We start from the raw sequence: 13,709 nt of genomic DNA, 5'->3' as shown, positions 1-13,709 counted from the left end.
GTACCACCCCAGGAAAATGGAGTTCCAATTTATGAAGCTATTCCAGTTTTCCCCAAGTATGCAGGAAAACTGCAACTGTAGGGTTGCACTGGTGCCTTGATGAATAATTGACCTGATTTGAAGAAAACCTTGGAGCAAAGGTTCCCCTTTGAAGGAGTGGTGGGCAATTCTCAGGTAGCATTCTTGGCCAGGCAGTGGTGCTAACTGGACATCATCAAAATACAGCCTCAGTTTCTGGCCTCAACTTGAGGCTGTCCCTTTGTGCACTTGCCCATATAAAATTTGTGGCTGTGCAGATTCTTCAATCAATAGCCATTAATTTGTAGAAAATCTTGATTTACAAAACTCCAGCAATTCAGAAAGGGTCTTTTCCCTCATCAAATTGTATTGAGGAGGAAATGTGTTAGGTATATATTATTTCTGTGATTTACCATCCTTGATTAATAAGGGGGCAGCATAGATAAAAAAGACCAAAATTAACATTTTAATAATTAATATTGAAGCTTAGAGCCTAAGAAAGTTATCTAGATAATAAAGATCTGATAAATTTGTGACTGTTCCTTGGCCAAAATAGTTAAATTTATGACTTGGTAATTCATTTTCTTTTTTTAATTCCTCACGCTTTTTCTTGCCTCACCCTGACTCTCTCCTCATGATGTGAGTGCCACGTAGTCCACCCCAACTTGCCATTCTGGTTAGTACAGCTTCTCCTTTGCACACCAGCTGTGTGTGCTGTGCAGTCCCTGTCAGAGGTTCCTCTCCAGTTTGGCTTCTGTGCTCTCACCTTTTGGCTACTGCTTTGTGAACCAGCAGAAGCAGCACAGTTTTTGCTTTCCCTATCTTGGCCAAGTGTATTCCTCTTGCGCACTTGCTGCCTTAGCTTTCTTGAGTCCCTTTTTCCTGTTTGCCCTCCTCCCAAATCATTACCTGTTTCCAGAGTGCCTTCTTTCCGAGGGTTTCCTTTCAGCTTTGTCTGTAATTTATTTCTTGGTAATGCTGCCTATTGGAGTAAATTCACCTGTTACACATACGTGAATAATTCACAGATCTGTTTTTTATTCTGTTTTTTTTTCCTCCTGTTCAGCTACAATTTCATCCACTTACAGATGTCTTGCTTTCAATTAAAAATTCATGCACAGATAACTTCTAGGGAGGAAGTACCTTATCTGAATGCAACACAGAAGGGGAAGCCAGCAAAGAATTCCCAAAACAAAGCTTGGTGGCCAAAATGAGGGACAAGGAAAGCCATTTTGCAGCTCAGTGGGATGAGATTAGCAGGCTTTGAGTATGCTTGCAGGCACTAAAATGCTTAGGAGTCTAATAGAGAAAGATGACACATTATCCTCGACTTTTTGGGGAAGGAAACCCAGAGGCTGAAGAGAGTGGGGCCCAGTGGGTCCCAAACTAGTAAACCACTCAATCCTAACTGGTTTTTAGTGCTTTCTCCTTGCATCTGATGCTTTTCAGCTGTGTTTTTGTTGCAGTTTAACATACTCTGTGCCAGCCTTTTTCATACTACTGATATTAAGCTAACTGATCTCAGGAGCTGAAGATCCCAGGTTCCCTGGTAATCCACATGGGTTGATTTGAAAGCTCTCCCCCCACATACCCCTCCAGCAGAAGGGTTACAGGCATCGCAGGAAGCAAAGGGACAGGCATCCAATTAAGGCTATTAGGAACTGCATTAGAGGCTTTTGTCTCTGCCAAAGTGTGCACGATGGTTTGCTTGAATTGCCCCACAACATTTTCACATGTGGCTGCTGTATGTCTTTGTTAGGTACCTAACCTTGTGTTTTGATTTGCAGAATCATGAATGGATATACTGTGAGTGTTCTAATGAGCTGTCTGGGGCTTCAAAAAGGCAGCCGAAATCAGACCAAAATAATCTCAGACTAGGCCTGTGAGAATAGCTAGATATTTTTGTATTAGCCTCCGTTGCAAGTAATGGGGATAATCCCTTTTCATTATGTAGAGTTATTGTGAAAATAAAAATATTACAGTTTTTATATAAATTATATTGTGTATGGGAAAAGGTTAATATGGCATGTAGTAAAAATTCATAGCCAAATGTTGGTTGGTAAGTTTAGGCTGCAGGGAGTTTTACGACTATGTGTATTCTTATGCCCAAAAGATTTGAGTAAAATCTACTCAAGCAGGTTTTGCCGTTTTGTTTTGTTACATTTTCTAGCTTTTAGGCTGTTTGGTGTGTTGTTTGGCTTTTCTTTTTTTGACCTTAGTATCATTACTTCTGTAGCATAAAAAAAAAAAATGTTTCCTTTGTTTGGATTTGTCCTTTTCTTCAGTAACTAATACGCTTTCTGCTTCTAACACCCCCCCCCCCCCTTTTTTTTTTCTTTTCTGTCACCTTTTCATGCAAAGTGTAGACAAACTTATGAAGCTCCTTTATTTAGTCCTTGGGTCTGTTAAGGAAAAGAGAGGCAAAGCTCCCTCCCTCTCATCTGTCTTTATGAGTTTTTGAAGTCTAATCAACCAATTTTTGTAGGTAATGCTTCAAATCGTGTTTTCTTTAGGTTTTGGCTACAGTGTGTTTGTTTTGTTTTTTTTTTTAAAACAAAACTTCTTCTGCAGATTTTGTTACTGCCATTGCTGAAAGGAAAGAGGAGCTGTATTTTCTTACTACAAAAGACACTGCTCCAGAACTGCCTGGGCTGGACTTAGCTCTGACGGAGAAAACTTCATGGCTGTCCCTTAGTGTTGCTCTTTCCCTCCAATATGGCTTCATCTGCCATTGTCCATACACTCTTGATACATAGGAACTTGACCAGACCTTCACTAGTGTCTGTAGGACCTTGGCTAATAACAATGAAAGTAGCTGAAGTCTTAAGTTGTGCATTATTTTTCTTAATAAGACCAAGCATGAGAGAAATACTGTCATCTGCCTGCAGATTTAGGAGGATGTCACAGCACTGCATGTACTCAGTCTTTAGAAGGCTTATTTTTCAAGAATGAACAGTGGAAATTTCTTGAATACTCTGCCACTCAACTGGCAGATCTTGCTGTAATTCTAGTGGGGTTTTATCCTCTTGTAATTGTCAGGAAGCTGCAGTTCTGTTCTTACAGAAGAGGATTATGCATAAAATTCTCTGTGTTTGGTTGTCTTGTGGTAATCACTGATTTGAAAAGGGACTGTACAAATTGTTTCTTCAGACACCCTGATTGAGTGTCCTTTTTGAGCTGTTAAATTTAGGGAAAAGATCTTCATGCAGTTACTCCTATATTAGTAAATTAATCTGTTGGAGAGCTGACGTGGATTCCTTAAAAAAAATAAAATATTCCATGTAATCAGTTTTTTCACTTTGCATGACAGGTGTGTTTTGTATTGTGAAGAAGTTTATGAAAGACTGTATTAATCCAGTTATTTTCGTAGTAAACTTTTCTTCAATTTTTCAGGTTCACGCTTTTTACAGAAGAGGAATAGAACAGGAAAAAATGGCAGCAGAAACTCAGACACTTAACTTTGGGCCTGAATGGTGAGTTTTTTCTGTTTTGCGAGACTTTGGAACCTTGTCTAAAATTTAAAAAAACCCTGAATTTCTGTCCTTTGGTACTAAATTGATTATAAGACTGAATGGGATAGAATGTTTTTGGTGTTCTATACTGCTTCACCTCAGTCCCTGGCCTGTGATGGAAAACAGCATTATAAAATTAGTCTTCACTTTGTAAATTGGCATTGTGTATGAAATGAGTTGGCTTTTCATGTTACGGTAATGTATAACATTCACATTGCTACCAAGTATCTGAGGGAGAAATAATGTTTATGATCTGGGAGATAAATGTCAAGGCAAAGTGAAAAAGACTTACTTGTTTGGTCTTTCCATGTGATACATATTATTAAGGAAGTTAAACTCTCTTTACTGGATTTAAATCTGTAGCTAAGCAAGCTTCCCCCTCCCCAGTATTAAAAAAAAATAAAACCAGATATGGAACATGGTAAAAGTGTGTGTTTCATGTCATAGTCTCCTTTATGTGTACACTGGAAAGTGTCAGGAAAAATGCGCTATTGTGTTGAAGGGAATCCTTGGTATTGCATAATCTCATGTCAGCTGTTAGTTTTCCAGCTTGTCTGACACGTATTGTCCTGGCTTTTGCTAAAGAGTAGTTGCAGAGGTGTAATAATGGTTCAGTATTTGTTCCAATTTCTTGTTAAAGTGTTGGTGACTGCAGTTACAAACAAGAACTTTGGATGGTGTGGTTTCTGAAGAGTGATGTGGTCCTTAAGTGTGTAAATGGGAGTGGAGTGGTTATAGGAAATACAATTGCTGCATAGCATGTGGTAAGACTATTATTGGAATAACATATTCCTGCTGACACATTTTTATACACAATGTACAAAAATTGGAGAGTGTTAAACAAAGAAGACAGACGTGATTTGTGGCCTGGAAAATAATGAGAGATGTCAGTCTATTTTGTTAGTTTGAAGGAAGCTTAAAGAATGATTTTATCACTATCTATAAATACACCCACCAGCAGATATTTTGTGCTGGAGTGCTCTTCAGCGTAAGACAGACATGATTAGATTCATTGATGGATGGAAGCCAAAGTTATATTAAAGAGAAGGGGGAAGGCAACTCTAAAAAAAGCACATATTTTAACAGTAACTTGATTGCTGTGTCATAGGGAGGGGACTTCAGTCTCCCGTTTAGTTTAAAAACCAAATTAGGTAGTGTGCAACAGTATATATTTTACTTTGGTGAATTACTGGATTTTTACATTAACAAAATTCTAAGATTTATAATTATTCTTTTGGGTTGCAGTATAGTCATGTCTGTCGTGTATGTTGTTGTATCACTTAATAGTCAAACTCTTGGTGACGTTTGATTTGGAGTTGAGCATTGCACTGAGCCAGCCATCCAGTCCTTTGAGTAATGCCTCCCCAGGCGGTTTGGTTGGAAGTGCTAAGTAAAGAAATTGCCACTGGGGGGCACCAAACTAAAAAAAATAAGATAACTATTTGACTTGCAAATTACTTTTTGCTTTCTGTTTAGAGAACAATAAAACAAATCAAAGCAATTCAATAATTAGGTGAAAGGTAGCCTCTGAATATTTTTTTTCTGAGCACCCTTCTTTCTAAGGATTTTGCGATTACTGAGAAGTTTTTATTGTTTTACTTGTCTAAGATGCACATCAAGGAGAATGTGGAAAATGTGGTGTGGGTTTTATTTCTTGACACATCCATTTGTAAAACATACCCTGTATTGTTAAGTTTGAGGAATTTGGGTAGCTGAGGAAATGATAGTATAGAATAAGACTAATCCACCTGTGGAGTGGGAATGGTATCATACAACTATAAGATGTTATCTGTAATAAGTTGAGTAGCTTACCTGTGTGGGATGCAACCAAACTTAATAGCATATGTATCTGTTCGTGCAAGTTAGATTACTGCTTGAAATGTCTCTAAAGTACAAAATATAGCCACACTTTACAATTTATTTATTTTTTTAAAATTGAGATGATAATCTAAATGATGTATATGTTCTCTGAAAAATACCATTAATTTTAAGTTCTGGAAAAGGAATTTGGAGTAGAGTAACAAGAAGAAACCTCATTGCAAATTTTACTGTCCTATACTACTTGTTAAATTCTGTAAAACACCTGAATAAACTTCTTCCTTAGGTTAATGTTTGCCATGCTGTCCACAGTGTGGTAAGAATTTTTCTTACCAAAAAGCTGTTGTCATTAATTTCTATGGAAGGTGTTCCAACAGAATTTCGTGCAGCCAGTGTAAATAGCTTAGTCAAGGCTTTAACTTGCAGTATAGTCAGCATGAGAGTTCTCCAGGGGATGAGTTGAATTCCCTGATGTGCTCATGGGATGTTTTTTTTTCTTTTTCTGCCTTGGCTATGGGAAAAATGAGGAAAGCTCTTTCACCCTTCTTGTTGAAACATGAATTTTAGAGTTTTCAGGTTAAGGATGTCAATATCTTTACTTTCAGGATGGGGTTTATTTCTTTTGTGTCAAGTCTGTAAACATGCAGAGGGATGATAGCATAGGTGAAGACACATTCTCCTCAACTTTTCATTGTTTTTTTTTTTTTTGCTTCATTTTAGGCTGCGAGCTTTGTCTAGTGGCGGGAGCGTGACATCCCCTCCTTTGTCTCCGGCTTTGCCAAAGTACAAACTAGCAGACTATCGCTATGGGAGAGAAGAAATGTTGGCACTTTTTCTAAAGGATAATAAGGTGAGCAGGAAGAGGGAGAAAGCCTGGTGTGTGTATTCCTAATGACAGTCTTGTAATTAGGAATAGTTATTTGTGTATTGTGATTATGGGCAAAGAAATTGTGTATCCCTTGGCAAAGAACTGAAGAGGTCTGATTACGGGGTTTTTTGTATGTGTGCTTATTTGATCCCGCTCTTAACTTTGTTCAGTAGTTTTGAATCTTTTTGTCACTATGGGTAACTTCATGCACCCCCAAGAACAAAACCTGATTGCCATATTCAGGCCCACTGCCACAGTTGACTGAGGGTTAAAATCTCCTTGTAGCTGTGTGGATTTGCTTGCCTCAGTAGGATTTTATTTAATACAGTGTAAAACAGTTACTTGGTTCAGCTTGAAAGTTGGGCAGTAAATCATATTAGCGTATCATCTAACAAAGGCAAGAACTCCCCATTTATCCTGACATAGGGCAGTTCACTTTAGCAGGTAACCAGCCCGATGAGAGCAGTCCTCAAGTTGTTCGTTTCTCTGGGACTCGGGGCACAATCTACTAGCACATGCAATACAAAGAGAGCAGCATAGAAAGTCAAGAACTTCCCTCTGTTTTCATTTCAAACAGAGGTTCTTGGTACAAAAGTCACGTTTCAGAGTGTTTCAGGCAAATGATTTGTACATTCTGCATTTGTAAACACTAGGTTTTTCTTTAGATGGTGACAGAGGTTGGTTTATTGTTGCAGCAGGCACATAGTGATTTGGAAGCCTGAATCCCTTCCAGAGCCTTACCCTCCAGTCAGGGAGGGACTGCAAGAAATTGTCAGGTTGTGCCTCTAGCTTTGCATATAGATGTGCACACATACCTCTGTGTTCTTAACCCTGCCACGACTGGGCTGACATCTCGTACAGTGCTGGGACACCTGCATTGCTTACGTACAGATTCAAGGGTGTTGAATGTCAAATATTTTTCTAAAGCTAAGTGTGTTACAGCTTAAAGCCATGCTTTAACGTGCAGAATTATCCTGCTTTACTTGGAGAAGCTGCAGTTTAAACCTTGATGTTATGCTTGAATAAGTCAGCCTGTCAGAGGTCATTGTTTTTTTCAGTTGTGTATGTTATATCAGATGATGCTAAGACCTTTTCAGTTGCAATGGATTCAGAACAACCTATTAATACCCTGTGTTACAGGAAGCTCTCTGATAGTTATGAATGCTCCAAAAAAATATCTCTCCCTGTGAGTTTGCCAGAAGGGCATTATTATTAGAGTATATCTTGCTTTTGATATACCCATGTTTCCATGGTGCTGAGTAATTCTAGTTATTGAGACTGAGAGGACTCTTGACACTTTCTAGTCAACTACTAGATGTGTTTTTAAGATCCTTTTTTACTGTGTCATCTTAATCTTTGCTGGATGAAGATTAGGCAGAGTTGCATCTCTGATTAAAAGATACTCTGATTGAAAGCAGGAAGAGTTCCGCTAGCATGTACCCAAATGAAAAAATAAAACCCTATGTTGCTTTGCTTCAATTAAAATTTGGAGAAGTCTATCTCTAGAATTGCAAACTAGATATTTTTGAAACTGTTCTCTGTTGGCATAGTTGGAGCTCACTTGGCTGTAATTGCAGTTTCTTGTCCACATGCTCAAGGTCACATCTGCTGATGGAGCCTTTCATCTGATGATGGACTGATTAAAACTTAGTGTTAAAGTTTCTCTTGATTTAAATCATCAATGTTCTCTGCTGAATAAATCCATACCTATAGTTTATACTTTTTTTGATTCTTTTGTTTACTGCCCCTGTTAGTTATAAATTGGAAATGCTGACTTTAAATCAAATACAACTCTGGTGCTACATATGATTATTTTGTTAATATATAAATAAAAGTCTGGTTATAAAAATGCATTGAAGTTAAAGTAGTACTTTTTAAATTTACCAGATGAAATTTCACTTGCTTCAGATTTGTGCTGCAGTGATGTGGAAGTTTTAATTCTGATGTGTGTGATCTGGATACTTTACATGTTACAGTTGCGGGTGGTGAATGCTTTCTGTGTTTTCTCTATATGTTTTTTATTGGGAGGGGGGGTCATAAATTTGCAGTGGAGTTACACCCACCCCCAGTAAATGTTACTGGACGTAGTGGTGTACTGGGTAGATGGAGACAGAGTAGGCATTTTTTTGTAAATCAAATTGTGGCATCATGCCTGAAATGGAAATACTTGGGTATATTTGTATGCTTTTTTCCTTTCATACAGATACCTTCAGACCTTCTGGATAAGGAATTTCTGCCTATTTTACAAGAGGAGCCCCTGCCACCACTGGCACTTGTACCTTTTACAGAAGAAGAACAGGTTTGTATCTTTTTTTTTTTGATATCTTTAGATTGTCATTAGTAGAAAGGTAGAATAAAGAGTATGCCTCCATTAAAAAGCGTAACATTTGAGATGAGTAGACTTCAGGGAAAGAAGTTACGAAGGCATACTGCCTTAGTGTAAAATTTGAATTCCATTCGTGTTCAATTAGTATCTTAAATTTCAACAGATACTTTTCATATGATGTTCTGTTGATGGCAGACAGTCACCTTCTGGGAATTATTACCTACTTAAGTACACAGCATTTTCAGATCAGTTTTTGGACCACTTTCTTATAACAGAAGTGTGTAAGTTCTGTAACTTCAGCCCTTCTCCAAAGGCCACAAAACTGAAGTTTTTTGACTTAACATTTTTTAGGAAGTTGAAGTACTCTTAACAACTTAGTATGTAAGCAGTTGCTTGATTATTTCCTTGTTTGGTTTCTACAGGTGTATAATTAATTTGTGAACAAGATAAGAGTGAGAACAGGTAGTCCACAAAGATTCCATTTCAAGGGTGATTGATCCGACTAGTTTGAAAGCTGTTGCTTTAAATTTGATTCCTAGCAGAGGAAACTGTCTGGCCCACTCTGGATAAATGCCTCTGACTTTTGACTCCGAGTTGATTCCCTCTTTGTCTTATGGCTGTCAGAACTTCTGATTTTGCAGTTGCTGTCTGATTTGCCATATTTTTTAGCACTTTTTTACCATAAGAATATGTGGTTTGACTTTTTGTTTCTTTTCTAAGAGAAAGGAGTGTGTTTTTACAGACTTGAGTGTCATTTGATTTTTGCAGGGGTGGGAACATTAGTAATAGTTTCTTAAGTTTCAGAACATCCTTCTTCCTTTGTCCCATGCTATTGTATTCCGGAGTTTTTCGCCATCTTTAAGTGCCTGGGTATTCTGGTGTATCCTCTTCACCTCTTCTGGAATTCCTTTGTTTTCAGAGTAGATTCGTATTTCTTGTGTCTTTTTAGGATACTATCCTTTTACATCAGATGCTCATAGTTTAGTTTTTAATCAGCAGTCTTATTAAGTTCAGTTGAACACACTGTAGGTACTTCATGTCATAGTCTTAACAGGCAGCTGAGGTTGAGAAGGTGCTTTTAAGGGAAATCTTATCCCAGTTGCCATTCTCCAGCGGGAGCAGGAAGGATTCAGGCAGCAAGCCCAGGAAATACTCAGACATACAGTGGCACGCAAAAATACTGAACCTTGGTGTTAAAATACCTTTGGACATTTTTTTTTTGCTGATGCATAATGCAGTCCTTCAGAGAGTAAACTACAAACCTTTTACAGTTAAAGGAGATGTTGACTTCTGGTGATTGTCAAGATACTCTCCGAGAGGAATAATACGAGTTTAGGGTTATGGTATTGAAAATGTGCCGTGTAGTCTCTTGGTACAGATGAGATGGTAAGTGCTGCTGGGCTTCAGGGATATGTGGTCCTTTGCTGCAGTGCCCAGTGTTTCATCAGCCTTGAAAACTTCTGAGGAATTAGTGTGCACTGTGTCTGTTTTTTTCATGCTCCTTTTCACCTGTAATCATATGGGATCTTCATGGTCAGCTTAACAGTTCTCTGTAATCTCCACAAAAATCATAATTTGACAGACTTCAAGGAAGTCTTTCCTTTAGTGCTTTCTGGGGACCCAGAAGATGTGAAAAATCTGGTTTTTCTTACCTGAAAATCTCCCCCACCCCCTTCATGACTGATTTGAGATACTAAGGGAATGGCATTACTTAAGCAACCAGAAATTCCTGGTGTTTATTCCCCGTAACAGAAAAATCATTATTTATTTTAAAGAATCACGTTCAGAATAATCTTGAAGTGCATATTAATAGCTTTAGTAGTGCCTGCTACACACTGCTGGTAGCGATACAGGAAAGTTCTTTCACCTAAGGTTGATAGGAGAGTTTAAAACACCTTTGTGCCCCCTCTGAATACTGAAGAGGGTATTATCCTCTCAGAACTTGAGGGATGGAGGTTTGGGGGTCCTGTAGAGGACAGGCTGCTCTGATCAGAACACATGTGCTTGGTTCAGCTGCAGCTGAACACTACCCCAGTCAGGCTTACGCTGGACTTGGATTCAGAACAATTCTTGCTTGCAACCCGAGAGTTACACACCTGATAGCATTGTGGTTGTATGCGTAGTATGTCAGGAAGTTGTCTCAAGCTGATTAAAGGTGTGTTATCTAGAGGTGGATGATAGATATTATCAACTATATGAATTAAGCTTAAAATCCGTTTAGTCCAGTGGAATTTAACCAGATACAGCTACAGTATTCCCTGTTACAGGATATGAATGTACTTTGGAGGGAGTTACGGTTCCTTTTTATTCTTTTTATGTAGAAAGTCACTTTCCTGGTGATGAGTATGCTGAGCTAACATAGAGCTCAACTGATTTACCTTCTAAGTTTTGTTATATGACATGGTAGATTTGTCTTAAGATCTGTTTCCACCACTGACCACTGGCAATATGCAGCATATGTGTTCCTTTGCCTTCACCCATCCCCCCCCACCCTTTTCCCTGGTTGTGTTGGGAAAGAGTTCAGTTGACTTACCCTTACTCCACAAGCAGGTAAGACTATCCCAAGCTCTTCCTGAATATAATGGAGATTTTTTTTTTTTTGTGTCCTCAGTGGTTACATTTCTGATGTCTGTTTCTTAGGATGTCTTCCATTTGCTACTAAAGAATTAATTGAGCCCCTGTTTGGGGGCAGCTTTGCTCATTGGTGTGCATTGTCAGGGATGGACACTGAAAGTAGAATGCTAATCAGTAGTAAGTAAGGTGTTTTTTCAGTATTTGACTTTGCTTCTTTGTTCATTACTCTGTGGATTTACCGTGTGGATTATTATCACTATGCTCATTTACAAGGGTTGCATCTTCACCACAGCAAGGTCTACAGAGGGGAGGGAAAATTTGTTCAAAACTTAGGTAGGCAAGTCAAATAAGAAATTGGAAAAGGAGGTGAGATTACTGTTTTGTTCTTACTGGAAAAATAAGACATAAGTTAAGGAATCTGCTATGCAAGACAGTGAATCTGATCAATAGCTTGAAGTTGCTTCTGTAGTAAAATATCTTACTGCTTCACAAAAAAGCAGAAGTGTCAACAGCAGGAAAGGTGATCTGCTTGGAGGCCAGAGGAGGTGGTTCCTTTTGAGTGGCTGTTGAAACAGTTGCTTTAAACTGTAAGAGCTAGCTAAGAAAACAACTAGATTTACTGAAGGCAGACCTTTCTATTTTGCCATGCATGACTGGATTATTATTTTTTTTCCCCTCTCAAGTCTACTTAATCATCTTTCAAAAGAAAACTGGTAACTACCTTGTAGGAAAAACATTTCAAGTGAGCTTGTTTCTGAAATGGCTTAAAACTCCTTCAGATGTCTGTTGGCTTCGATGTTAGCCACTTAGATTTTAAATAATATATAATAATTGCTTGTCTCATCGTTATCTGAAAATCTTCAAAGTCATAGTAATTTAGATGAGTTTGTGTAAGCAGTTTGCCTCCTTTAAGTTCCTATCAAGAAGCCTGATGTGCCAGCTGTTTGGAGTCCTTTGAATTCTATTTAAAACTCACATTCAAAAAGTGTGTGGGAATTCAGGCTTGCTTGTTAAAGTTTCTGAATGTCTTCCTGAATTCTTTGGCCCAGTTTTCCAGCTACTTGTGCTCAGAGAATGGGGCCAGAGTTGGTTGTAATTATAAATTCTTTATCAAAATAGCTTTTTCTTTAACAATTATTTAATCTTAAAATTGAATTTTACTGGTGTTTGTCTCTAAAATGAGTATCACTTGAATTTCAGAAGTCTTAAACACGTGTAGTTTCCCCCAAAGCCTGCTACTCCTGTGATATATTTAGAGGGGGGAAAAAACATTTATTTCTGCAAAGGAGTTTGGTAAATGTAACTTTAATAAAGTTTTGTTGCTCTTTATATGTACCTGCTTTGCTTAAGAAGTAAGTTTAGAGTTGGTATTTATTAATGGTGTCAGTGGGCAGGTGCCAATCTCTTTTTTTGCAATTGAATGTCTGTGTTTAAAGCTGCTGATGTTCCAATTACTTCTGTGCTGGAATCATTTGGTAAAAGAGCAGGTGTTCACTTGCTACCTTTAGAGCATGGGAATTTCTGGTAAGTTGGAAAGACTACTATTGACCAGGATCCTTTTTATAGACTGCTTCAGCTACTCATGTTTCTAAGGAATCCTTTTCTGTGTTAGTCAGTTGTAAAGCATTTGTAATAAACATAAGGAAAGGAAAGCTGGTATTAAGCTAAATTTAGGATAATGGTAAGTGTCTGGTTTTGTTTTTAATAGAATCTCACCTTGACACTCTCTTCTTCTTCGCAGAGAAATTTCTCTATGTCTGTAAACAGTGCTGCTGTCCTGCGGTTGACATCACGTGGAGGAGGAACGGTGGTAGGGGCTCCTCGAGGTCGAAGTTCCTCTAGAGGTCGAGGTGAGCTGTTAGTGGCATGTGCCGCAATGTATGCAGGTGGTCTAGGTTGAAGCTTCTGAAAAATGTTAGATGGAGCGTGGTCATAGCCAAATTTTCCTCATGCCCAGTTTTTTTTCCCTTAAAGGTTTGAAACCTTTCCAGTAAGGTGGTGTTAGAGAATGAATATTGTGTTGATGATTGTTCTGCACACCTTATTACACATCTGGTACCTGTTATGTGCCTTTGTCAGATTGATGGGTGTGGAAAAGCAAAAGGGAAAGGTAGTTTTGAGGTGGAATAGGAAATAGTTTTGTTCAGAATGGTTAGAAATAACTTTAAAAGGCATAAACCAAATTTATAGGGAAAGGGGACAAAAATCCACAAATGTATTTAAAACATTGTAGTAGTTTAGTAGTTCAGTTCTGTGTTCTGAAAAGTAATTTATATTAACATCCTGAGAATAAACAGGTGAAAGGGAATGGAAAGACATAATTGAATTTGAGAGAAATTTGAGTCTTGCCAATCTTAGTGCATCGCTATAGTTGATGTCTTATCCTAGGTCACTTAAAACATTTGCAAATGAATTGAGAACCTATCTTTAAGCTGTATCACTAGGTTCAAACCAAATAGTTAAGTCCGGAATTTTCTTAGCAGTTTCTTTTCAATGTGCATATTACTGTGAAGACCATTTTGTGGGTTTTACATGTAAGTTTGATGGGTTACATTTTGAATGTAGAAGCTAATATCTTGGAAATATCATCAGG

At 38.1% G+C, this 13,709-nt stretch overlaps 1 protein-coding gene across 13 annotated transcripts in view; it reads left to right on the top strand.

Annotated features, from left to right (window-relative positions):
* The window catches only part of GIGYF2 (GRB10 interacting GYF protein 2), a 79,126-nt gene that overhangs the window by 9,081 nt on the left and 56,336 nt on the right, over positions 1-13,709 (top strand). For all 13 annotated transcript variants that reach the window (XM_056357979.1, XM_056357978.1, XM_056357975.1 and 10 more), the window contains 4 exons: positions 3,412-3,491; positions 6,069-6,198; positions 8,420-8,515; positions 12,858-12,966. In XM_056357979.1, the coding sequence (XP_056213954.1) occupies positions 3,451-3,491; positions 6,069-6,198; positions 8,420-8,515; positions 12,858-12,966 (376 nt within the window). In that variant the 5' untranslated portion in view covers positions 3,412-3,450. The remainder of the gene's footprint in view (positions 1-3,411; positions 3,492-6,068; positions 6,199-8,419; positions 8,516-12,857; positions 12,967-13,709) is intronic.

This window comes from Falco biarmicus, chromosome 13 (assembly GCF_023638135.1).
Source record: "Falco biarmicus isolate bFalBia1 chromosome 13, bFalBia1.pri, whole genome shotgun sequence".
In the NCBI taxonomy this organism is placed as follows: Eukaryota; Metazoa; Chordata; class Aves; order Falconiformes; family Falconidae; genus Falco; species Falco biarmicus.
The sequence above is the reverse complement of the archived record's forward strand: the minus strand, read 5'-3'. Positions and strand labels throughout refer to the sequence as shown.